The 24,717-nt window shown below is 40.4% G+C and overlaps 1 protein-coding gene across 10 annotated transcripts in view; it reads left to right on the top strand.

The window, feature by feature from the left end:
• Celf1 (CUGBP Elav-like family member 1) overlaps positions 1-24,717 on the top strand; it is a 67,874-nt gene that overhangs the window by 30,236 nt on the left and 12,921 nt on the right. For 5 of the 10 annotated variants that reach the window (XM_038332245.1, XM_038332244.1, XM_038332238.1 and 2 more), the window contains exons 2-9: positions 6,125-6,276; positions 16,153-16,340; positions 17,571-17,653; positions 17,990-18,038; positions 20,130-20,264; positions 20,924-21,003; positions 21,867-22,028; positions 24,227-24,302. In XM_038332245.1, coding sequence (XP_038188173.1) covers positions 6,206-6,276; positions 16,153-16,340; positions 17,571-17,653; positions 17,990-18,038; positions 20,130-20,264; positions 20,924-21,003; positions 21,867-22,028; positions 24,227-24,302 — 844 coding nt within the window. In that variant the 5' untranslated portion in view covers positions 6,125-6,205. Of the gene's footprint in view, positions 1-6,124; positions 6,277-11,653; positions 11,670-16,152; positions 16,341-17,570; positions 17,654-17,989; positions 18,039-20,129; positions 20,265-20,923; positions 21,004-21,866; positions 22,029-24,226; positions 24,303-24,717 lie in introns of those variants that run through there. The other 5 variants (XM_038332240.1, XM_038332239.1, XM_038332242.1 and 2 more) reach the window with 4 other exon arrangements.

Below are 24,717 nucleotides of genomic sequence, written 5' to 3'. Positions count from 1 at the left end.
TTCTGATCGTTATAGTGGTCCATCACCCCCCTAGGGCCACCAAGATGCATTTACAAAGTTAGGAACTTGGTTGCCTTTAAAAAGTTTGTCTGACACCTACCTATTCAGGAAAATTGCTTTGGGGGAAATGATAGTGTCCTCTCCACATTAATAACGTGGCATTACTTGCAGAGACTATATTCTTTATCTTTTCTGTAGCCTCCTGTCCCATACCATGTGGGATGGCTGGAGATGTAGCTCAGTTGATGGAGGACTTAGAATATGTGAAGCTGTAGTTTCTATCCCGATCACTTCATAAACTAGACATGGTAGTGCACACTTGTAATCCTGATACTGGGGAGATGAGGTCAGGAAAGTCAGAAATTCAAGGTCATTCTCATGGGCATAGTTTTTAGGCCAGTCCCGAATGCCGAAGATGCTGTCATTAGCACAAAAAAAGAACAACAAAAATGATTATTCTGGTGTCTGTTCTGATTACCTAAATGTACTGAAATTCAACTTCCAAGTCTTGTTTTGTTATTTGTTGTGCGATTTGGTGACGTATCTTTTCAGCCACTTAGTACTTTAATTCTCCAACTTTCAGCTGATGTTTAAAATGAGCTTTGAGCCAGGCATGGTGGCACATCCTTTGATCCCAATGTGCAGTGGATCTCTGTGAGTTAGAGGCCAGCCTGGTCTACAAGAGCAAGTTCTGGAGCAGTCAGAAAGGGAGGGGGCAGAGAGGGGGAGGGGGGAGGGGGAGAGAGGATGTCCATCCAAGAGAATCTTTGATTTTACATTGAGTGAGACTAATCTCAGAATCTCTTTCTGTTAGTCTTTGTACTTGGCACTGAGCAAAAAGGAGAGAAATGATTAAAGACAAATTCTGGTTAGTCTTACTTCTGCCTTGTCATATTTTCTCAGTATATTATATAGAGAATTTACATGCAGATTAGTTTATACATCCAAATTTGCTTTCTTCGTGCATTATTTTAGATTTAAAGCAATTTTTAATTTTTTCCTTTTTCACTTAATGTAGTGATGTGAGGTGGCAGGCTGTGTCCTGCCACCCGGCTAGCTTTACACCTGAAATAATTACGAGGAAACTGTATTCTTTTAAACACTGCCTGGCCCATTAGTTTCAGCCTCTTATTGGCTAATTCTCACATCTTGCTTTAACCCATATTTAGTAATGAGTGTAGCACCACAAGGTGGTGGCTTACCGGGAAAAATTCAGCATGTCTGACCTGGCGGCTGGCTCCTCTGCCTGAAGCATCTGCCTCACTTCCCTTCTTCCCAGCATTCTGTTCTGTCTACTCCACCTATCTAAATCCTGCCCTATCAAAAAGCCAAGGCAGTTTCTTTATTAACCAATGAGAGTCCTCCATCAATTTAACACAAACTCCTCTTCAGAATTGTCTGACTTTTGTTGCAAATTCATAAAGACTTTTGGTCTAAAGTCTCACGATTTTGTAAAATAATAATAATAATAATAATAATAATAATAATAATAATAATAATAATAATAATAATAATAATAATAATGTATGATGCCACTAAGGTCATTGATAACTCAGGTCAGCATTTTTTTTTTAAATATATGAGGTACTGGGTTCGGTGTTCTATTATATTAAAAGTACTCAAAAAATGATGATGTGTGTGAATATGTGCATATATGTACTGAGATCAGAAGAGGGCATTGGGTCCCTTGCCAGACAGGGATGCTGGGAGCCAATCAGCAGTGTTTTGGAAGAGCGTTGCACAAGTGCTCTTCAGCCACTGGCCCTCTTTCCGGGTGCAGAAGTACTCCATTTTTAAAGTGGAAAGTCTTTCTAGTTTAAATGTTTTAAGTTAAAAGTTTAAGCTCTTCTGGCTGGTTACTTTGAAGTGGAATCATTTGCTTCTTTTCGGAATCTCTCCTGTCATGTAACGATCAGCAGTTAGTGGAGAGGCAGGCATAGACAGCTCACTTAGTGTCTGACCTGCAGCTGTTCTGGGAATAGCCTTCCTTCTGCAGCTTTATGGTGTGGACTGCAGTGTCAGTTCGTCGTCTCTTCTGCTCTCACAGACCCAAACGTAAAATATGAGTACCTATCATTGTGCTCCCTACTCACGTCTGTCAGGATGGCTATTTGGGAGCTGGAGAGATAGTTCAGCAGCTAAGAGTACTTTGTTGCTTTACAGAGGACCTGGGTTCAATACCCAGCACCTACATGGTGGTTCACAACCATCCATAACTCCAGTTCCAGGGATCCAATGTCCCCTTCTGACCTTCATGGACACCAAGCATGCATGTGGGGGCACACAGTACATGTAGGCAAAACTCACATAAAATAAAATGAAAAAAATTAATAAATAAGTAAAAGATGGCCATTTGGACTTGCCTCCTAGGCGATTTTTGCTCAGCCATGCTTTTTTGCTATAACTCTACTAATCCAGTTTTACATTTTTATGCTAAATGTATTCATTTGCATACTTTAAATGCAGAGTGTGCTGTTTTCTAATGTCTGTTTTCCTTACCTATATTGTTCTTGTTTACTGTGGTACTCCTCCCACCTTGGCTGTCCTAGAACTCCTCCATCTGTAGACAGCCAGCCTGGAGCTCCCAGAGATCTGCCTGCCTTGGTCTGTCGGGATTAAAGGCGTGCGCTGCAGCCACTACCACCCAGCCTAGATCATTGTTAACGTTCAAAGAAAAGAGTAGAAAGCTAGCATGCGGTGTGTGCCTTTATTCCCACTCGGGAGGTGGGAAGCAGGTGGATGCCGGGGTTTAAGGACAGCCAGGGCTACAAAGAGAAATCTTTTTCAAAGAATAAGGGACCCCCCCCCCAGAAAAAGAAGAGGTAGAAAATATTTAAGACCAAAACAAACTTATATAAACAGAGAAGGAAAAGGAAATAAGATATCCAGAGTGAAAGAATCAAGATGCAAACAGAGGAAAAGTTAAAACCTTTTCTTACAGCAAATCCCGAGTTAAATCATTTCTGCCACCTTATTTCTAATGAATACATATCTAAATAAAGATTTTTAAAATTAAGAGCAATTTTTGTGAACAACTGATTTTTAGTTTTTAATTTTTCTTAATATCTGTTTTTTCATTCATATAATTTCTATTATCACTTACTGTTACAATTCTTTAAAACAATAAATTACAAATTATTTCTCTGCTTTCTTTTCCCACAAATTCACTGAATTTAATTAACTTACTAAAGAGACACTTCTCTATGGAATAACATTTCCATATTAGAGGTTTTTGAAGCAATAGTGCTTTATATATCAAAATTAATTTTAATAATTTATTTTTTATTTTATATGCATTGGCGTTTTTGCCTTCATACATGTCTGTATGTCAGGTTCTCTGGAACTGGAGTCACAGACAGTTGTGAGCCACCAAGTGGTTGCTGGGAAACGAATCCCCCTCCTGGAAGAGCAGGCAGTGGTCTTAACCACTGAACCATCTCCCTAGCCCCATAAAAGTGGGTTTAATATAAGTATAGGACTTACAGGCCCTCCACTCCCTGTTTTCTTTTAAAAACTTCCATTAAATGGGGTCTCCGAATTCTTTTGAATAAGAGTTCTATTTTGGGGGGCAGAATCAGTGTTTCTTAGCCAATGGCTTAATGAAAGTATTGTAAGGAGTATGTATCTTTTCATACATTGGGCAGTGCCTAATGTTTAATACTCCCACCTTTAATAGATACTGTACTTCTAATTAATGTAAAGACGTAATTAGAATTTGTATGTCTCTGATAGTAGTATAGCAACAGCCAGTGGGATTCCTTATAACTTGATTCCTCTTTAAATGAATTCTCAAACTAAAAAGTCTAATTTGATCTTTGACTTGTAAAATTATTTCTTGGGCCACATAAGTTTCTATAGCATGAGGAATGTTATCAGCTCCAGTAATTATAAGATGAAATTGGACAGCCTGCCAGTAACTCAAGCAGTCCCATCCAATCTGACATGACTGGTGAACTGGACTGTGGATTGTTTGTATTCTTTTCTCAGAAGATGTTTACTTGTGCTTCCTTCTTTAATGGAATTGGAAGAGTGTTTCTGCTATTTCCATTTCCAAAGTTGATCTTCATATCCCAAGTTTTTGACAATAGAAAAATTATTCTCTGTTAACAGTTGTAGAAGTGGAGTAGTTTTGTGTGGACTTGAACTTTAAGGGAAGACCTAACTCCCACTGTCCTAAGAAAGCAGGTGTAGATGTTAGCCGTTAACAGACTGGAAGTTTTAAGTGCCCTTGTCACGTGCTGTCCTTTCTTTTATGGTTTAGCAGTTTATGTTTGACTGTTTGTTTGAGACACTCGGGTCTTTTGTATTCCTAGTTGTCTTTGAAATTTGTTATGCAGCAGAAGCTCACCTTTTACTGATCATTCTGCCTTTATTTTCCAAGTGCTGGGATTATAGGAATGTAACACCAGTCCCACTTCCTTTTACTTCTTTTATAAGCTGAATATAACATTTTTCCAAAGTTTCCTGTGTCTTGAACTGAACTTGAAGTGAATTCTTTGGCACGAGACAGCCCTGATAATAAAAGCATGTGCGTCCATCAGCCTGGGTTTAGCAGCAGTGTTCTCATGGTTGTGACTAGGGTTGAGCCCATGTTGTCACACATGCTAGTAAGGTTTCCACTGGACTGTCACACCCTAGGCCTTAAGGAGGTTAAGAGAATGAAGAGAGTAATCCTGCATTGCTATTTCTTTCCCCCTCTGTTTTGAATTTGTATACCGAATAGATGGAGTTCTTTTTCATTATTACCATCTTTTTTGTTTTTTGTTTCATTAGGAAGGCTACCAGATGCTGGGAGTAGTGGTGTATGCAGAGACAGGTGGATCTCTGAGTTTGAGACTAGCTCAGTCTACCTAGTGAGTTCCAGGATAGATACCCACATTGATACAGTGAGACCCCATATAAAAAAAGAAAAGGTCAGAAGAAAACTGAAAAAAATTTTATCTACTAGTATTCTATTAAGAATGAGACAAAGCCAGGCGGTGGTGGCGCACACCTTTAATCCCAGCACTCGGGAGGCAGAGGCGGGCGGATTTCTGAGTTTGAGGCCCCCCTAGAGAGCGAGTTCCAGCAGGGTTCAAAGCTATGCAGAGAAACCGAGTCATGAAAAACCGGTAGGTAGGTAGGTAGGTAGGTAGGTAAGTAGATAGATAGATAGATAGATAGATAGATAGATAGATAGATAGATAGATGATAGGGTTCAAAGCTATGCAGAGAAACCCTGTCTTGGCAGACAGACGGATAGATGGGAATTAGGTAGATGGACAAATAGATTAATTAATTTATATAAAAGAACGAGGCAGAATATTTTCATTTCTGGCAAGTTAAGATTGAGAATTAGTAAAGAAATTTTGCTTGTGCCCCCCTAATAAGTGATTCTGAAGTAGAGTTTTTTAATGTACGATGAGCAACTGATTTATCACTTTACCCTCAACACTGTTAAAGAGAACAGGGCTATTCCCTCAAAAGTAGTTGGTGAACAACAGGGTTTACATGGCCAGTTTGACAACAGCTTGTTTCTGGTCTGTTTCTGTTGGCCTTACTGTTCCCTTTGTGACTGTTCTGGGGTTAATTGGGACTCAAGAACTGTGCTCATTGCTATCTTTGATACATGGAAACTAAGTTTAAAACCAAGGCCAACAACCCAGTTCTTTAAAAAAAAAAAAAAAAACCATATTTGGACCACATAAAGTGTGGTGAGGTTTTTTTTTCTTGGTTGGTTGCTTTGTTGCTGTTGTTGTTTGTCATTTTGTTTTGCCTGTTTGCTTTTTCCTTCGGGTAATTTTAGTTTTGTGGGATCATGAATACTGATTTACAGGGAGGACTTTGGAGGATGTGAAACAAGTGTACTTCTTCTGCTTTGTTGGCTACACTATCTTCATGAATCCGACACACTATTTATCTGACAGTGCACTTAGTACTGCTTCGCCAGGGAAATCGCACAGAACAAGCCTGGTGCATCAGCATTTCCATTGTGCTGGGCTGAGCCTCCCCTCACATGGCCACATCCCCATTTGAGTCCAGTACTCCCTTTCCCTGCCCCTTCCCCAGACCTGCCTCCTTCTGTGGCACTTACTACTGGTTTCCCTGAGCTCCATTTCCACTTTGTGTTTTTTGTGGGGCCCAGGAAGCTAAAGCTGTGTGTATTTGTGGATCAGACAAGTGCAGCAAGTTGTTATCATTGGCTTCTGAAGGGGAGAGTGAGGTGATGGCTGCGTTTAAGTTGGATTTCCTTCCAGAAATGATGGTGGATCATTGCTCTTTGAATTCCAGTCCTGTGTAAGTATTTTTGTTGTCTAATTTTTATCATAAACAGAGGGAACTGGGCTGTTTTATTGCTATTATTTGGTGAAACCGGTCCCTTAAAAGAAAGAAAATAAATTAGAAAACCCATATTTAATTTAGTCTAATTCTCATAACTGTTAATTGCCTCCCGGATATAAATGAATTCTTTGCATGAAGGCACACTTGATGTATGATTAGCAATCAGTTCAAGTGTGCTGACTCTAATCTCTTCAAACAATAGTGTTTACTCATATAACAGATTCCAAGGTGGCTTCATTGCTTGGGTTGGGTATGCAATATTAAATAATCCTTTGGGAATTGAGTATTTTGTATTTGTTGTTTTGTTTATTTTTGTTTATTTACTTATTTTTATTTTTTTTTGAGACAGGGTTCCATGTAACCCAGGCTGGTCTGGAACTCCCTATGTAGCCGAAGATTACCTTGAACTCCTGACCTTCCTGCTTACTGTAACTTCCTGGGTGTTGGGATTGCAGGCATGAGCCATGAAGCTCAGTTTTGGCAGGCATAGAACCCAGGGCTTTAAGTATATTAGGCAAGCACTATATCATCCTCAGCTCCTGTTCTGTTTTTTGAGACAGAATCTCCCTATATAGCTCAGATTGACCTCATGATGTTCTGCTTACAGCTACTGAGGTACTAGGTTAATACACATGTGCCAACATGCCCTGTTAGTTTTTAATTGTCATACTCTGAAGTTTCTGTCACAGAGATAACTGGTAGTTATGCATGGTTATTGCTTAGTATTGTATGTATAGTGTTATGTAGTGTATTGACCTGTGAAGTGTAATTCTGAACCTTAATTTTCTCCCCCACTTCCTCACTAATTGAAAATATAGTTCAGCGTGTAATTTCAGTAATACTAGATTATCCTCACCAAAAACAAACCATAGTAAAGCAAAATTGGATCAATTTTTATTGGCAGTTTGCTCCAATAAATTGTGGGTACAGAAATAGAAGATCTTGTTAGCTAGCCAAATTGTTAACCTGGCCCTGAGTTGGGGCTATAGGGAACATGAGTTCTGGACTTTCTAGAGAAGGATCCCATTCCCAACCCCTGATTTCCATCAAAATCTGAATTTTGTATTATTTCAGTTACCTTAACCATTGTCCCTGGTTTCATCACTTTAACCAAGTTCAGAATACCTTAGAACATCAAGTGAATGCACCTTTGTAGAAAGCCAAGAACGTTAGTGGGAGAACATTCCCAGGTGAAAGATACTAGTGTGGATCTTTGAAGTTAGGCTCACTGTTCGGATCACACCCCCCACAGAAGGGAGTAATAGCGAGGGACTTTTTGAGATAGTTTTGAGAGTCTCTAAGTTAGCCACATTGCTCTTTTGAAATGGATTATAAACCTTCTCTATTGTTCTCCAAATAGTAATTTAGACATCTTTTTATGACAGTTCTTTATTATCAAAGTGTTACTTTAGCAGTAGTTAAAAGGGCAGTTAAGTATGACCACTGAGATTCGGCACACCAAGCATGCCCATATCTCAGTTAAAATTGGGAGTTAAAATTGGGAGTTTGTGGCTCAAATTATCTTTGCATTCTAGAAGTTTTTTTGTGTGTGTGCTTTGCTACTGCCTGTTGAATATTCAGTTCCCTTCCCACTGTTTTTTGGCCTTTTCTTCTTGTGCTAGAAATTAGCTTGCTGAGCAGACAAGTGTTCTGAACTACACTCCCTCCATTCAATCTCTTTCCTTTTTCCTTTCCTTTCCATAGGGCCTCGTGTGTATCCCAGACTGGCCTCTAAACTTTCTGTGTAGGTAAGGCTGCTGAACATAGGTCCTCCTGCCTTTACCTTCTGAGCTTTGTGATGATTGCCAGATGCCTTTGTTTACAGTTAATACAGCCCTGAAATCAGACCCAGGGTTTCCAAGTACTCTACCAACTGAACTACCAACCTCAGCCCAGTTTTCTTATCTTTTAAGAGGTTGAACTAGTCCACCATTCTACAAACTCTGGGAGAGAACCATTGCGTGACACCACCTGGAACTTAAAAATCCCAATTAGTGTTTATGTTAATGTCCAAGACTATATTAAGTGTGATGTCTAGTTTTTAATGTATATTGAAGTTTGAAGCAAATGAATTTAATATGGGTATTTTGAATTAATCAGAGTGGATTGTTAGTGGTTTTTGCTTATTTTTTTTTTTAATTATGTATACACATGCCAGAAGAGGGCACCAGATCTCATTACAGATGATTGTGAGCCACCATATGGTTTCTGGGAACTGAACTCAGGACCTCTGGAAGAACAGTCGGTGCTCTTAACCTCTGAGCCACCTCTCCAGCCCCCTAGTGTTTTGTTTATTTAAACTAAAGTTATTTGCATCTGTTTTTGTGACCCATCTTCACCAAAGCTTTGTAAAGCTAAGCTAAGTGCTTTGGCTTGTTGCCCCTATTGTACAGATGAGATACTCAGTTGAAATAGGCCAGGACTTGCTTTCTGAAGATAATTGGACTGAATACTCTTTTGTTATTGGGGGGTACTAGATCAGATATCAATGAGTAGTTTATATTTCCATGTCCTTAGATCAACTTTCATATGAATGATATACTACTACAGAATGGAGCTTATGATGATGCGTGTGTGGGTTTGTGTGGGAGTTCATGCAGGTGTTGGAACTAAAACCCAGGACCTTGTACATCCTGGATAAGCACTCTACCTCTGATCCACATTCCCGGCCCCAGGATAAAGAATTTTTTTTTTTTTTTTTTTTTTTTTTTTTTTTTTTTTTTTTTTTTGGTTTTTCGAGACAGGGTTTCCCTGTAGTTTCTAGAGCCTGTCCTGGAACTAGCTCTTGTAGACCAGGCTGGTCTCGAACTCACAGAGATCCGCCTGCCTCTGCCTCCCGAGTGCTGGGATTAAAGGCGTGCACCACCACCGCCCGGCTAAGAATTCTTGAAATTGGTTATGCTTGCCACCTCTTGAATTCTTCACTGAAGCAATACTTTAAACCAGAGGTTAAGTCAGTGATTTGTGACTAAAATAATTTTGTCTGGGAATGTGATTCAAAAAATTGTACAACACAGAAGTGGTGAAGAGCCCTGAACGCTCCAGGAGCCCAGATACTACGATTCCTGTTCTGCTCAGTGTCCGGGTTCTTCTCTGGTCGTGGTGGAGTCTTCTTCTAGTTCTTTTCATTTGCTTACACTTCAGAACACAGTATTGTCACCGGGTGGTGGTGGCGCAGACTGGAGGCAGAGGCAGGCGGATCTCTGGAGTTTGAGGCCAGCCTGGTCTACAAGAGCGAGTTCCAGGACAGGCTCCAAAGCCACAGAGAAACCCTGTCTCGAAAAACCAAAGAAAAGGAAAGAAAGGTGGTAGTCTCCAAGGGTTAGGCCCTAAACCTCTAGCTCTCTCATTGATTAATCGACTTTGCTACCTTCTCTGTTTCTCAGGACTCTACTGTACAGAAAAGCAGTTTTCTAAATTGTCTGCATTGGAACCCTTGACTGGCTGTTTTTTTCCCCTGGTTTCATGTACTCTCCCCACCCCAGTTTACTTTTTTTCACACACACACACACACACACACACACACACACACACACACACACGGAGGGAGGGAGGGAGGGAAGGAGAGAGAGAGAGAGAGAGAGAGAGAGAGAGAGAGAGAGAGAGAGAGAGAGAGAGAGAGAGAGAGAGAGAGAGAGAGAGAGAGAGAGAGAGAGAGAGAGAGTGTTCGGGGTCTACTTTGTAGCCCTGGTTTGCCTGGCACTCACTGTGTAGATGAGGCTAGCCTTGAACTCAGACATCTGCTTGCCTCTGTCTCTGCTAGCTTTAAAGACATGTACCACCATGCCTGGCTCATTTTATTTTTGAGACTGTCTGGCTATATAGTCCAAGTTGACTTTAAACTCAAAATGCACCTACCTCTGTTTGCCCGGTAATGTGGGACTACAGATGTGTACATTCTCAGCTGACTTGCCAGGTTTTTTTTTGTTTATTTGATTTGATTTGGTGCCCCCTCCCCTCATGGTTTCAGTCCTGACTGTCCTGGAACTAGACCAAACTGGTCTTGAACTCACTGAGATCCACCTGTTCTGCCTCCCAAGTGCTGGGACTAAATGTAAGTGCAACCACCGCCCGGCATTGTTTTATTTTTTTAAATAATAATAATTAATTTTTTAAGACAGGGTTTCCTCACATAGCCCTGCTATCCTAAAGACTGAGCTGGCCCTGAACTCACAGACGCCTGCCTCTGCCTTGTGAGTGCTGGTTTTAAAGGCAAGCAGCTGCGCCACCTGTCCTGCCTGGTATTTTTTAAGAGAAAAATAGGATAATTTTTTAATTTAAGATTTCGAATAGCAAGAGAGTGGTAGTATGTTTCTGTAATCCCAGCGGTTGGGAGCTTCAGGAGTTGAGATTTGCTAAACGAGTTGTTGGCTGTCTGGTGTTTCACTTGTTTAGTGTTCTCCAAGGCAGACTGCTGCTCAGTCCTCCATAGCCAGTGCAATGGTGGCATTGGGGTGCTCCAACACCATGCTAAGAGCATGTTGTTTTGATTTTGTGTGGGTGGCTGTTTTTTGAGAGGAGCATCTGGAAGGAGATAATTGCAAAATAAAACCTTAACATTTTCTCCAAACCTTCGGGAAGACAACTACTTCAAAATTAGATAGTTATGCTGTTAAAGGATGTTGACTTAGAAACCTTTGTTGATAGCTTTTTCTAGCACCTACTGACAAGTCTCTATCCATATTAAAATTTCCACATACCATACACATTTTGTCTTGTTTTCACTAGAGAAACACCTGGAACATAATATGGACTCCTTTTTCTAAAGTCCTTGAAATTTGCATGTATTTCTCTTCCCCCTTTTCCACAGCACAGTATTTATATAATTTGGGGGGACTTGTTGAGACTAGATGATAGTTAAATTTTGAATATAATATGGGTTTATGCCTGCTAAAAAGGTAAACGGATTGTTGTCTGAAAATTTTTTCTTGTTTGTGTTATCTGCAAAGTGAAATCAACTAATAATGACAGGTGAGTGACAAAATGAATAATGAAAGCTTTTGAAAATTGTTAGGCCCTGTGTGTGCGCGTGTGTGTGATTGTGATTGTGATTGATGGTGCAAGTGCGCTCTATCTACCTGTGTGAGTGCATGTGGAGGTCAAGGGTTGATTTTAAGATGTCTTCCTCTATCTCTTCACCTTGTTCTTGGAGAGAAAGTCTCTTGCAGAATCTAAAGCTCACTCTTTCAGCTGGACTGACAAAATTAGTGAGCCTTGGAATCCACCTGTCTGTCCTCCAGGGTGGGGTCACAGAAGTGCTTCATCATGAAGAAGTGATCCATGTCCATCTTTTTACGTGGGTATTAGGATCCGAACTCAGGACTCCATGCTTCATAGCAAGCACTCTAGTGAGTGGCTGTAGTGACCGGGTCATTTCTTCAGTCTTCTTCACCCCCCACCCCCTTTTCTCAGCAGGCTAGGCGAGTACTCTACTTGGAGATACTAATCTCCAGGGAAGTGTACGTTTATTTATTTATCTACTCATCTATTCATTCATTTATTTTTCTTGCCTGTCTACTTATCTGTCTATTCTTTTATCTGTTTTGTGGTGCTGGGAACCATACTCAGTGCCTTAGGAATGCTAGGAGAGCCCTGGACTCAATCTTTGTCCTCAGGTGCTTTTTAATGCAGTGATTGCCTACTTAAGGACAGCATTCACACTAAAAGTATATGTGCAAGGAAAATGGAAGAGTGCCTACTGCTCATCCCAACACATCAGTGGCAGTTGAGAAAGTTTGAATCTACTTATTCTGAATATGTATTCATTTATGTGATTGCTTCTTTCAGTTTTTAAATTTCTAGCTGACACTGACAGTTTTCTTTTTAACTATTTCCAAGAGATCCAAGGAAATATCCAAGAAATTTTTTTAAAAAAATTAAATCTTTTATTTTTACATTTATTTATTATTGTGTGAAGGTCAAAGGAAAACTTACAGAAATTGGTTTGGAGTGGATGCTCTCTTACGTGTAAACTCGAGGGATTGAACTTGGATGTTCTGGTTGGATATCGAGTGCTTTTAGCCACTGAGTGTCCCCCCCCCCCCCATAAATACAGACACCCATACCACACACTGCTAACATTTTTTTAATAAATTTCTTTGTGCGTGTATGGTGTGTATGGTGTGAGTTGGTTCTCTCCTACTATGTGAATTCTGGGAATTGAACTTGGGGTAATGGCAGGTGCTTTTACCTACTGATATCTAAAAGATACTTAATCAAATGAATTAATGTTTTAGAGACAGGATCTCACTGTGCAGCTCTGTCTGGTCTAGAACTCAACAGAGATTGGTCTGCCTTTGCTTCCCCTACTGAGTGCTGGGGTAAAGACCTGTGCACACCATGCTTGTGGGAGTAGCTCTCCCCTCTTTCTTCAGTCTTTAAAAAAATTCTTGTTAGGGCTATAGAGGTTAAGAGAGTTTGCTGCCCTCCAGAGGACCCAAGTTAAGTTCCTCGCACCTATATCTTTTGCCTTCCTGGAGCATCCATACATGGAACAAAAATAAATCTTAATTTATGTATACAAATAAAACTAAAGATTGATTTTTTTTCCAAATTAGCATAAAATGGTGGGTTTTATTTTGACATTTTCAGACATGTACAGTTAGTTTTTATTTGTTATATCATGTTTTTATTTACCAATGTATACCATGTCTAACAGTGTATTGCTCTATATAAGTTAAGTGCCCAGTGTTTATTGGAAGCAGGAATAAGTCAGTAAATGATTGTAGCTCATAATTGCTGTAGATCCTCTCTGAAAGTTTGAAGCACCTAGATGGTGCCTTTCAAAGTCATGGACTGCCTATCCTTCACGCCATTGTAAATTACAGTAAAAAAAAAAAAAAATTCTTTGAAAAAAATAAATGCAGCCAGGCAGTGGTGATGCACACCTTTAATGCCAGCACTCAGGAGGCAGAGGTAGGTGAATCTCTTGAGTTTGAGGCCAGCCTGTTCTATAGAGTAAGTTTCAGGACAGCCAGGGCTATGCAGAGAAACCTCCTTGTGGAAATAAATAATTAAATGATAATACATAAACTTATTTTGTATTTGTTATCAATTTTAATAGATCCATAATGGCTTAATCCAATTTCTGTGATAAAGGAATTCTTAAAAGATTAAGTTTGAAAGTTGCCTCTGATCTCTTAAGCCATGGTTCACATAACACTGACCTAGACAGTTCCTAGGGATACTTAGTTGGTATACAAAAGGGAAAGATTGGTTTATGGAGCGGAGTACACTTGAAGAAATAGAGAATTTGAAACTGGTCCTTTATGGCCCATACATAGTCTCAGGCACTAGGGAGTCAAAGTGTTCATGGCTAGCCATGCTCTACATCAGTGATTCTCAACCCTCTTAATGCTGCGACCTTTTAATACAGTTCCTCATGTTGTGGTGACCCCCAGCCATAAAATTGTTTTCATTGTTATTTCATAACTAATTTTGCTACTGTTACGAATTGTAATCTAAATATTTGTGTTTTCCGATGGTCTTACACAACCCCTGTGAAAGGGTTGTTCAACACCTCCTCCTCCTACCAGCGGTCATGACTCACAGGTTGATGACCACTGTTGTACTGAGTAAGTGCAGGGCTATCCTGGGCAACTTAGTGAGACTCTGGCTCAAAATAAAAAGTAACAAGAAGGCATACATACAGTCTAATGGCAGAAGACCTGACTAGCATGTAATTAGAATCAGTCCTCCCAGTATATGTCCTTCCCCCGAAAATGAGGATGAGGTAGAGAATTTGGACAGAAAGGGGTTTGTCTAGAATCCTGAGTTTCTACTGGTTTTAGATAAGTTGTAATTTGTGTATATTAACCATGCTTAGGACAAGCCCATTGAGTTGCAGCTTCTAAAGTAATATAAATGAATAAGCCTTTGTCTCTGCAGAAAGAGCCATTAGCTTATTATTGAAACCTATCCTGAATACCATTGGCATTCTGTTATTCTCTGGAATAGAAACATTATGAGAGATTAGCAACATTTTAATAAAATACTACTGAAACTGATAAAGTTTTTAGGGTCCTGTCATTTCACTGCTTAATGGTAGCTTTTTTTAATCATGAAAGCCTGGTTTCTTTTGGGACAGAAAGGTTAAAAAGCTAAAAATTCATTACTATTCTTTGTCTTCTTTGCACTCCTCCTGTCCTGTCCTTTCTTGATTTTTCTCTGTAGCCTTGCTTTCATGACTGCCTCAGCTTCTCTAGTGCTGGATGGAATGCAGGTGTATATCACAAGCCTCCACCATCCACAGTTTTAAATTGACATCATAAAGGAAAGCAAATAAGACAGTTCATTCCAAAGTAGTTTTTCAGCATGTGTGTAATGTATGTGTGTGTGTGTCTATATATATATATACACACACACACACACATACACACCCATGTATGGAAGTATGAGGGCTAGCGGTTATTTCCTGTATCCCTCTCTACTTCATGTTTTATTTTCCAGTTAATTAATTTATTGAGACCAGGCCTAACAAAGTAGCCTTGACTGACCAAGAGCTTGCTGTGTAGATTAGACTGAGCTCTATCTCTCAAAGTGCTGGGATGAAAGGTGTGCATTTCCATGCCTGACTGCAATTTTTTTTTTTTTTTTTTTTTTTTTTTTTTTTTGAGATGGTGTCTCTCACTGAACCTATCAGCTTGTCAGTTAGGCTAGACTTGGCTAGGCAGGCAAGCCTGCAGGAGCCTCTTGTCTGTCCCAGTGTTGGTACGCCAGGCTTCTTCTATGGATGCTAAAATCCCACACTCTATCCTTGTACTTGCATTTTACCTCTGAGTCATCTCCCTGTTTGTTTCCAAAATAACTTTTTAAGAGGATAGCTTGGCCAGGCAGTAGTGGCTCACACTTTAATCCCAGTACTTGGAAGTCAGAGGCAAGCGGATCTCTGTGAGTTTGAAGCCAGCCTGGTCTAAAGAGTGAGTTTCAGGATTAGTAGGACTACACAAAGAAACTCTTGTCTTGAAAAACAACAACAAGAGGATAGCTTGATTCTATGGTAATTGTATAATCAATCATAGGAAGTGATAGCCATCCTTTTTTTGTTGTTGTTTTGAAACACATTCTCATATAGCCACATCTGGCTTCAAATCTCTGTAGCCAAGTTCTTTCTGTATTCCTGTCTTCACCTCCCAAATGTCAGGAATATGAGTATGCTCCACTACACCCAGGTATGATAGCTGTGCTTAAATTAAGAATCCTCTTTGTGTATAATTAAGATTTTGGTAATTAAGTGCATCTGTTCTAATATCTGCTTAAAAGGATACTGTCTGTCTATATTTATGTTAGAGTCCTGAATCTTACCTGGAATCATTAATCCTTTGTTGCTATACAGACATTTAGAAATCCCAGCAGGTAAATTACTTGCCCCATAAGCCTAGAACCAAGAACCCACATGAACATGAAAGGACAGAACTGACTACAGAAGCAATCCTCCAGCCTCTGCACTGCTGTGACTGTGATATCCATAGCACACACAAACCCATAATAAAATTTAAGAAAAACTAAATTATTATATTTAGCTATTCTCAAATGTTATTAAGCTTGGTCTATCTTTGGGAGCTTCACTTTTTCAGTTCTGAGAATTTTTATATGTTAGACAAGGCAAAAGTGGCATTCCCAGTTTTTTTAAAGCTCAGTATGTCTTAATCAGAATGGCAAATTTAGTTTGATACCTAGTAGAGTGGACAAACTAGAATTCAGATAAATTAAATGAAAGTGGTAAATGAAGTAGATTTTCTCCTTCTATTTTCAGAAAGTACTCAAATCTTTAGGGAAAAAAAAACCCTTCTGGTTCACAATATATATAACCTATCCCTTTATCTCATGCAGCTCAAAGAAAATGAACGGCACCCTGGACCACCCAGACCAACCAGATCTTGATGCTATCAAGATGTTTGTGGGCCAGGTTCCCAGGACCTGGTCTGAGAAGGACTTGAGGGAGCTTTTTGAACAGTATGGTGCTGTCTATGAAATCAACATCCTAAGGGATAGGAGCCAAAACCCTCCTCAGAGCAAAGGTGAGATGTTTTTATTTTGTTTCTATTTTTATTATGGTTATATATGTGGTGGTCAGTGGACAGGTTGAAATTAGATTCTCTCCTTATGGGAGTCACAGACACTGAACTCTAAGGTTAGACTTGGCAGGGGTGCCAGCAAGCACCTTTACTCATTGACTAGGCTTGCTGGACATGGTTTCTGGTAGTTTAATGCAGTGCAAACAACTGGGCTTTAATATTTTTGTTTTGTCGGTGTTTTGTTTTCTTTTTTGGCTTTTGGGTTTGTTGTTGTTTTTTGAGACAAGTTTCTCTGTTTAACAGCCCTAGCTGTCCTGGAACTCTCTCTAAACTAGGCTGGCCTCAAACTAGTATAGATTTTCCTGCCTCTGCTTCTCAAGTGCTGAAATTAAAGGCGTGCACTACCACCACCCAGCTGTTTGTTTGTTTTTTTGTTTGTTTTAAAACAGGGTCTCTCTATATTAGTTCTGACTGACCTGGAACTTGCTATGTAAATCAGGCTGGCCTTGACCTCAAGAACTCCTGTTTCCTGAGTGTTGGAATCAAAGGCGCATACCACACCAAGTTGGGTGTTATTTTTAATTCCTATAATATTCTATACATCCTCTCATTGTCAGGGTATTTCTGTGGTTGTATGGGGGAAGGTGTTCTTTTTTATTAGCTATAATTTCTAATCCAAACACTTAAAAAGAAAATATTAAGGTGACTACATGAGGATGATTTGTAAGGTGCACAGATGTCTCATTTGATCTAGGAATGGAATGCTTGAAATAGTAAATTAGCACGTGAGGATTTTGACTAGAGTAAGATGCTACAGAGTGCATCTTAACAAGGTAGTTGATCAGCTGAGAAGGGCTTAATGTAGGGAATATGTTGGTCACAGCCTACAAAGTAGGTATGGAAAGAAAAGTTAGACTCTTGAAGAGATCACAGCAGCAGGTACATTTGGCCATTTGATGGGTGGTGGTAGTGATGATTTAATGTCATTACTCGGGAGGTAAAAGCAGGTGGATCTCTGAATTTGAGGTCAACCTGATCCACAGAGTGAGTTCCAAGGCTACACAGAGACCCTGCCTCGAAAAATAAAAATTAAAAAAAAAAAATTAAAAAAAAAAGGTAATGCCCTTTTCCTCCTCTCTCTTGAAGTTCTGCAGTAGTGTGGTGATAGAAATGTTCTAAGAATTGTCTGTTTTCAAGGCACCGATTTGATTTTGTAAAATCTTTTTTATTCAGGGTGCTGTTTTGTTACATTTTACACCCGTAAAGCTGCATTAGAAGCTCAGAATGCTCTTCACAACATGAAGGTCCTCCCTGGGGTAAGATCTTAAAAGTAAAAATGGCATTGTTTCCATTTTTGTGCATAGGACATGCGTGTGCCTGTCAAGCACATAGTGGAAAGCACTTTGGAGAAAAGGAGACTATAAAGGGAACATTTCAAAGACAGACCAAAAGTTGTCCTCGCTGCCAACAGTCTTGCATATTTTAAGTTTATGATTCACGTTCTGTCTATTCTTATATTTTGTAAGTAAGATCATTGGGCAGCTATGAGTTCGGAGAATTCTAAAGGCTGTTGTTTTGGAATACCCTTTAGAGTTTTTATTTTAGGATGCCGCTAATGGGTTTGGAGACTAATACCAGTGGTTCCTTTTCAGATGCACCACCCTATACAGATGAAGCCTGCTGACAGCGAGAAGAACAACGGTGAGTATGCACCCAGGCTGCTCGCTCCGCAGGGGGTTTCTTCTTGTTTTTTTTCTAATGGATTGTGCTATAAAAGTCTCCTTTGAGCTGGGTGGCGGTGGTGGTACACACTTTTAATCATGACACTTGGGAGGCAGCGGCAGGTGAATATGAGTTTGAGACCAACCTGGTTTATAGAGCAAATTAGGACAGTCAGAGCTGTTCTTGATGAAAACCAAAACAACAAGTCTCCTTGTCTCAGTTATGATAAGTGAGAAAAATAGAGTTAATAGGAATATTACATACCAGGATGAATTAGCCAGGTGCAGGAGTATACAGTGTAGTTTGAATTATTTAGGAGTTCGAGGCCAGGTTGAGCCACATGAGACCATATCTCAAAAACAGTCATATACACAAACAGAAAACCTAGGATATCCTTGCTAAACATAATTTCTTATGGACAGGGTTTAAAAGGAAAGTGGAGCAACTGGAAAGGAGGCTTGCTAATTCTTTAGGACGGAGCTTCCTGAGCTCAGTAAGGACAAGGCCACGGTCAGTACAGTTGCCAGGATACTGCAGTCCAGCAACAGGGCTACTTTGGAGCTGGGGATGAACTCAGACTTAAAACGTCATCTGCAGAAGCAAATTATAATGGCAGCCTGAAAAATTGAAGTTAATGGTGGTCAGAAGGCTCTACAAATAATCCTTGTTTCACTCCCACAACTGAACGCTTCAAGAAAATGCAAGTCTGACTAGTTCATGGGTTAAACAAAAAGTTCACCAGGAAGCTCAGAGACTTTGTCCCAAAACAGCTTGGAAAAGCATATGTAGAAAATGGCAGACTGTCTCAGACAGCTGTGCTTGGTGTCTTCCTGATTGAAATTGTGGAAATTATGCAGATTTCTCAGTAGACTACACCTAAAATTGGATGGCAAATGGGTCATTAAGGTTTATTTAGTCAAAATACAACAGAACAATGCTGTAAAAAGCTCAGAGGCTAGAATATTAATTTTGAATTCTCAAGTGTTTCAGTTAGAAACACAAATGACCCAGCGTCAGGAAACAGAGGCAGGAGGATCTCTGTGAGTTTGAAGCCAGCCTAGTTGACATAACGAGTTCCAGGATATCCAGGGCTACATAGAGAGACCCTCTTTCAGAGAGAGAGAGAAAGAGAGAGAGGGAGGGAGGGAGGGAGGGAGGCAAACAAGTGATCAGTGACATTCACAGTTTAAAGAGAATTTAAAATGTTGGAAAAGGAAAGTAGGGCATTCCCACTGAAGTGACTTCTGTTCCCTGGTCACATCAAGTGTGAAAACTTTCTCTTGGTATTGCTAGAAGGAGCACACATACTAAGTACATGACAAAATGCCAGAAACTTTTGCATTTTTATTCCTTCAAGATTAGCCTTTGAGGTAACCTGGCTATCTTTCTATTATTAATCAGATTGGTGAAATAACTTGAACAAGAGCACAAATTCTCCATATTTTATGCAAATGCTTCCATATATTTATAATTTTAAGTTACCTTTTTTTAAAGATTTATTTATGTGTACAGCATTCCTTCCATGTGTGCCTGCATGCCAGAAGGGGGGCGCCAGGTCTCATTACAGATGGTTGTGAGCCACCATGTGGTTGCTGGGAATTGAACTCAGGTCCTCTGGAAGAGCAGTCAGTGCTCTTAACCACTGAGCCATCTCTCCAGCACTTAAGTTACCATTTATATATATCAGGTTATGTAGTTTTATGCCATTGATAAGAAATTATGGGAGGAAGAAATGTGTCTTAGAATCTGCAAGATGACCTGGGTAAGGGAGGCACAGCGCACATCTTTAATCCCAGCACTTGGGAGGCAGAGGCAGGTGATCTCTGTGAATTTGTGCCCAGCCTCATATGCAGCCAGGACTACAAAAGAGAAACCCTGTCTCAAAACAAGAGAGGAGGGCGTAGGGAGGGAAGGGAAGGAGGGAGGGAGGGAAACAAATGAGGGAACAGAACTCTGTGAGGTGGATGATGTTGGATGATGTGAGACACGGCCAGGACTCCAGCCTTGGCCCTGACTCTGCACTGCTGCCTCTAGTGGTGAGACCCAAGACCTTGTGCTTTACTCTTCTAGCCGTGGAAGACAGGAAGCTGTTCATTGGTATGATTTCCAAGAAGTGTACAGAAAATGACATCCGAGTCATGTTCTCTTCATTTGGACAGATTGAAGAATGCCGGATATTGCGGGGACCTGATGGCTTAAGCCGAGGTGGTACATTTTTATAGCTTTTAAAAAAGATTCTTGCCTTAAATTACAGTCTCTTATTTAAATGACAGATTTAAGTGAATGACAGATAGGTGAAACCAGCGTAGAAGACGAGGTTGGGCCTTGACTTGCCTCTCACCAGTTACTCCCGTTTGTTCTCCTCCATTCTTTCCTGTTGTTTTTGGAGACAGAGTTTCTCTGTGTAACCCTGATGGTTGTCCTGGAACTTGCTTTGTTTGTAGACCAGGCTGACCTCAGACCTGTCTCTTCCAGAGAGCTGGGATTAAAGGTGTGTGCCACCATGCCCAACCAGTTGGTCCCTTTTGTATTCTCCTAGTCCTGTTTAAGGAGTTCTGTCTTCTCAATTTCTCTTGACCGCTGAGGATACTGATGTCCAAAATGGAGCCATTTTCTCCTTGGATTTGCTGTTTAGCATGAACTGGGATTCTTCTCCCTCAATCATGCTTTCCTATTTGTGGTTCCTTGGTAGCACTTAGTGCCCTATCATGACATCTGTCTACTGTACCAGTTTGTGAAACCCTGTAAAGTATAATCAAACTTGCATTGCTAACATGGTAGTTAATACATAGTAAGTTAGACGTTTAGTCAGTCAGTGTCTGATAGGTAAAACTCTAAATGAATATTGATTATTTCCTTCCCAGGTTGTGCATTTGTGACTTTTACAACCAGAACCATGGCACAGACGGCTATCAAAGCAATGCACCAAGCACAAACCATGGAGGTAAGGAGCACACAGCTGGAAGAGGAGAAAAAGCCTTTACCAGGAAAACCCCTTGCCTGACAAACCTATCGAAGTCTAGCAACATGCACAACACCAGATCACCCTGAAACTCAACACAATCAGTCTACCTTGAGGTCTGAAGTATTAAGTTTAAGATCATGGAGCTCAGTGATTTGGAACACTGAATGATCCTGCAGAGGACTTGTGTTTGATTCCCAGCATCCACATGGTAGCTCATAACCATCTGTAACTATAGTTGTAAGGATATTCAACCCTCTTCTAGCCTCCTTAAGCACCATAAATGCATTTGGTGCACATAAATACCGTAGGGAAAACACTCATACATATAAAAAGTAAATCTTTTAAAAGCTAACATATTAGAGCCAGAGATGATGAATGCTCATAGGTTCAGTGATTCAGGCACACAGGAGGAGCACTTGGAACCCAGCAGCTAAGAACAAGTTTTAGGAACATGGTAAGACCTCCCTGTTTTAAAAATAATAAATAGAAAAATGAAATAGTCTTTTGCCATTGCTATCAAAAAAGTCATTGGAGAGTGGTGTAAATTATAATGCAGCCTTCATATCAACCAAAAGGATGACTTCCCTCCCCCAACCCAGGAGAAAAATTTGTTTTAATTTTCTGTGTGTGTGTGTGTGTGTGTGTGTGTCCGTTTGTCCGTCCATCCCTATGTGTTCCTGTCCATCCACAGCATGCATATAGAAGTCAGGACAATTTGTATGGGTTGCTTTCAAGGATCACTCTCAGGTCATCAAGCTTGGCAATAAATATTTTGACTCACTGCACCATTTTCCTGGCCCCAAAAGAAGGAATTTGACCATTTGGTTTCGATGTTTTCATAGGGTTGCTCATCACCCATGGTGGTCAAGTTTGCTGACACCCAGAAGGACAAAGAACAGAAGAGAATGGCCCAGCAGCTCCAGCAGCAGATGCAGCAGATTAGCGCAGCATCTGTGTGGGGAAACCTGGCTGGTCTGAACACTCTGGGGCCCCAGTACTTAGCAGTGAGTTGTGTGGTTTGCTTTCTGCAGACTGTGCAAGCTCCCAGCTGTTTCTTCTGCTGTCGCTAGCTAACTGTTATTTGCAACTTTGGGCATGTAGAGATTCTGTGTAGAAATTTAGGCAGTGTCATTTAAGTCATGCCTGTCCCCGTTATGGTTTAATCTTGAGGATTTTCCTACAATTAAAGTGAAAGTATGATTTTTAATTTCAATATTTATAAATGTCTCTTGTTTCCCGGCCTCCAAGAGATATCCATAAAAAAAAAACTTCACCATTCACTGTCATTTTCCGTGTCTCTCTCGACAAGATGTAGTAGGTGTAGCATCTTTTTGGGGGGGGGGGGGGGATTATCAAGACCAGGTTATCTCTATCTAGTAACCCTGGTTGTCCTGAAACTCCCTCTGTAGACCAGGACGACGTGGATCTCAGAGGTAACCCGCCTCTGCCCCAGAGTGCTGGGATTAAAGGTGTGCACCACCACCCATCTCACCAGTCTTCTATCAAGTCTTCCCTAAGAGCATGAGACTGAGAGATCCTGAGATTAAAATGGATACTATTAAATGGAAAAGTACATATGTATTTGTTGCATTTGCCAAATTGTAAATAGGTTTCCTTTAATTGATTTCTCTGTTAATGACTTTTAGTTATAGGGTCCAAATGTAGATCCAACTAATATTTAGATTATAGTCAATAATAATCTCACGGTATTATTAGAATTGTGAGACACAAAGGAAAGGGCATGTCTGACATATTAGCACATGACTATAGATCAGTGTTTGGGAGCCCATGGCAGGAAGATCGTAAGTTCTAGGTCACCACTCTGTGATGTACAGTGAGTTCCTGTCCATACTGAAATCTTGTCTCAGAGAGAAAGAGAAGGTCTTCTCTGATGCTGTAAATAGTGAAACCTTAAATCTGTGTGGATAGTTTGTAAGTGCACATAAAGGCATAACTAATGGCAGTTATTCATTCCTCGTTCTTTCAAAAACTGATTCTGTATGGAAACAGGAAAGATAATATTTCTGTTGGCCCATACTGAGTTCTAGTTAACTTAATAATCACTAGTTTCCATATTTCTAAAATTTCCAAATTACTAATTTATTCTGACTAGTATATCTTTAAAATTAGTTATGAAAGCCAGGTGCTGGTGGCACATGCACTCGGGAGGCAGAGGCTGGCGGATGTCTGTGAGTTCAAGGCCAGCCTGTTCTATAGAGTGAGTTCCAGGACAGGCTCCAAAGCTACAGAGAAACCCTGTCTCAAAAAAACAAAGCAAAGTAGATAGGAAAAAGATAAAAGATTGTTGTATATATTCTAGTAGATTGAATTATTTCTTAGTACTAGAAACATTGTTTATAAGTTCAAAGATATTACAGTTTTCCACCAGAATAATGCTTTGAAAATGATTTCTTGCCAGATGTGGTTGTGCATTCCTTTAATCCCAGCACTCGGGGACAGAGACAGCTCTCTGAGTTTGAGGACAGCCTGGTCTTTATAGTGAGGTCTAGGACAGCCAGAGCTACATAAAAGAAAGGCGTCTCGACTCCACACACACATGCACGTGCCAGAAATACCACAGTGCGATACAGTGTGATATTGAGACTAGTTAAGTGGAGAGCTGGATATAGCGCTGTGTACTCTAATCCCAACACTGAGAAGGCAGAGACGGGTGCATCTCTAAATTTTGGGCTAGCCTGATCTACATTTTGAGTTTGAGACCAGCCAGGGCTACATAGTCTGAACCTGTCTCAAGCAAACAACAGTGTAATATTAAAATAAAAGTAATGGTTGTAACCTAAAGAACATGTTGTGTTGGCCTCACTTGGAGAACAAGGGAGAGAAAGAAACTAGAAAATAGCCTATAACCCATAAGATGTGCTGATGCTTAGATCTAGCTTATTTCTCTGTTCTTTTTGTTCTTTGCTGTGCTGTAGTCTGCTGCCCAGAGACTTAAGCTTAACTCACTATCCAGTGAGCAGTCTTCAGGACTCGGGCTTCAGCTTGTGTGCTCTTGTCAGGTGTAGTCATCAGCCTTGCATTTCTGTCTGTTGGCTTGGGATCTTGTTTTTTCCTTTCTTCTCTCTGGGGGCCTCTGCGCTCTTGCTGTGCTTTGCTGTGCTTTGCTTTGCTGTAGAGTTACCCCAGATGCAGAACCAGCCCTCACTCTCACTCTTGTTCTGTTTTTTGGTGTAATGTCTAGCTTTATTTGCAGCTCCTTCAGCAGACTGCCTCCTCTGGGAACCTCAACACCCTGAGCAGCCTTCACCCAATGGGAGGTAAGTGTTTGACTGCTGCAGAGGAGCAGCAGCGCACAGGCAGACCTACAACTGCCTCAGTCTGAGTTTTGCAGCATTTCTGCCAAAACGTTTTCACTCATTACATATGGTAACTATCTTAGGACTCGAAATTTCTTGTCTCTGTTATGTAGCCCTGTTGTTAGTTGATGCTGCATTGCTCTCTTGTTGTCTGGTAGATTTTATTGTAAGTCACTGTTGGGGAAGGAAATTGACCAAGAACCCTTAGGGGACCATCCAGGGTTAGGCCATTGAGATGCAGAAAAAACTCAAGAGCCCTCTATAATAAAGTAACATTCAGTGACTTTGTGTAAAAACTTACCAAAGCTGCTAGAACTCAGGAGCCTTTTCGTTTCTGAATTCATGCTGTTGTTATTGTTGCTCTTAAGATAGATGA

This window comes from Arvicola amphibius, chromosome 5 (genome assembly GCF_903992535.2).
Source record: "Arvicola amphibius chromosome 5, mArvAmp1.2, whole genome shotgun sequence".
NCBI lineage: Eukaryota > Metazoa > Chordata > Mammalia > Rodentia > Cricetidae > Arvicola > Arvicola amphibius.
This window is presented reverse-complemented; position numbering and strand designations above follow the sequence as displayed.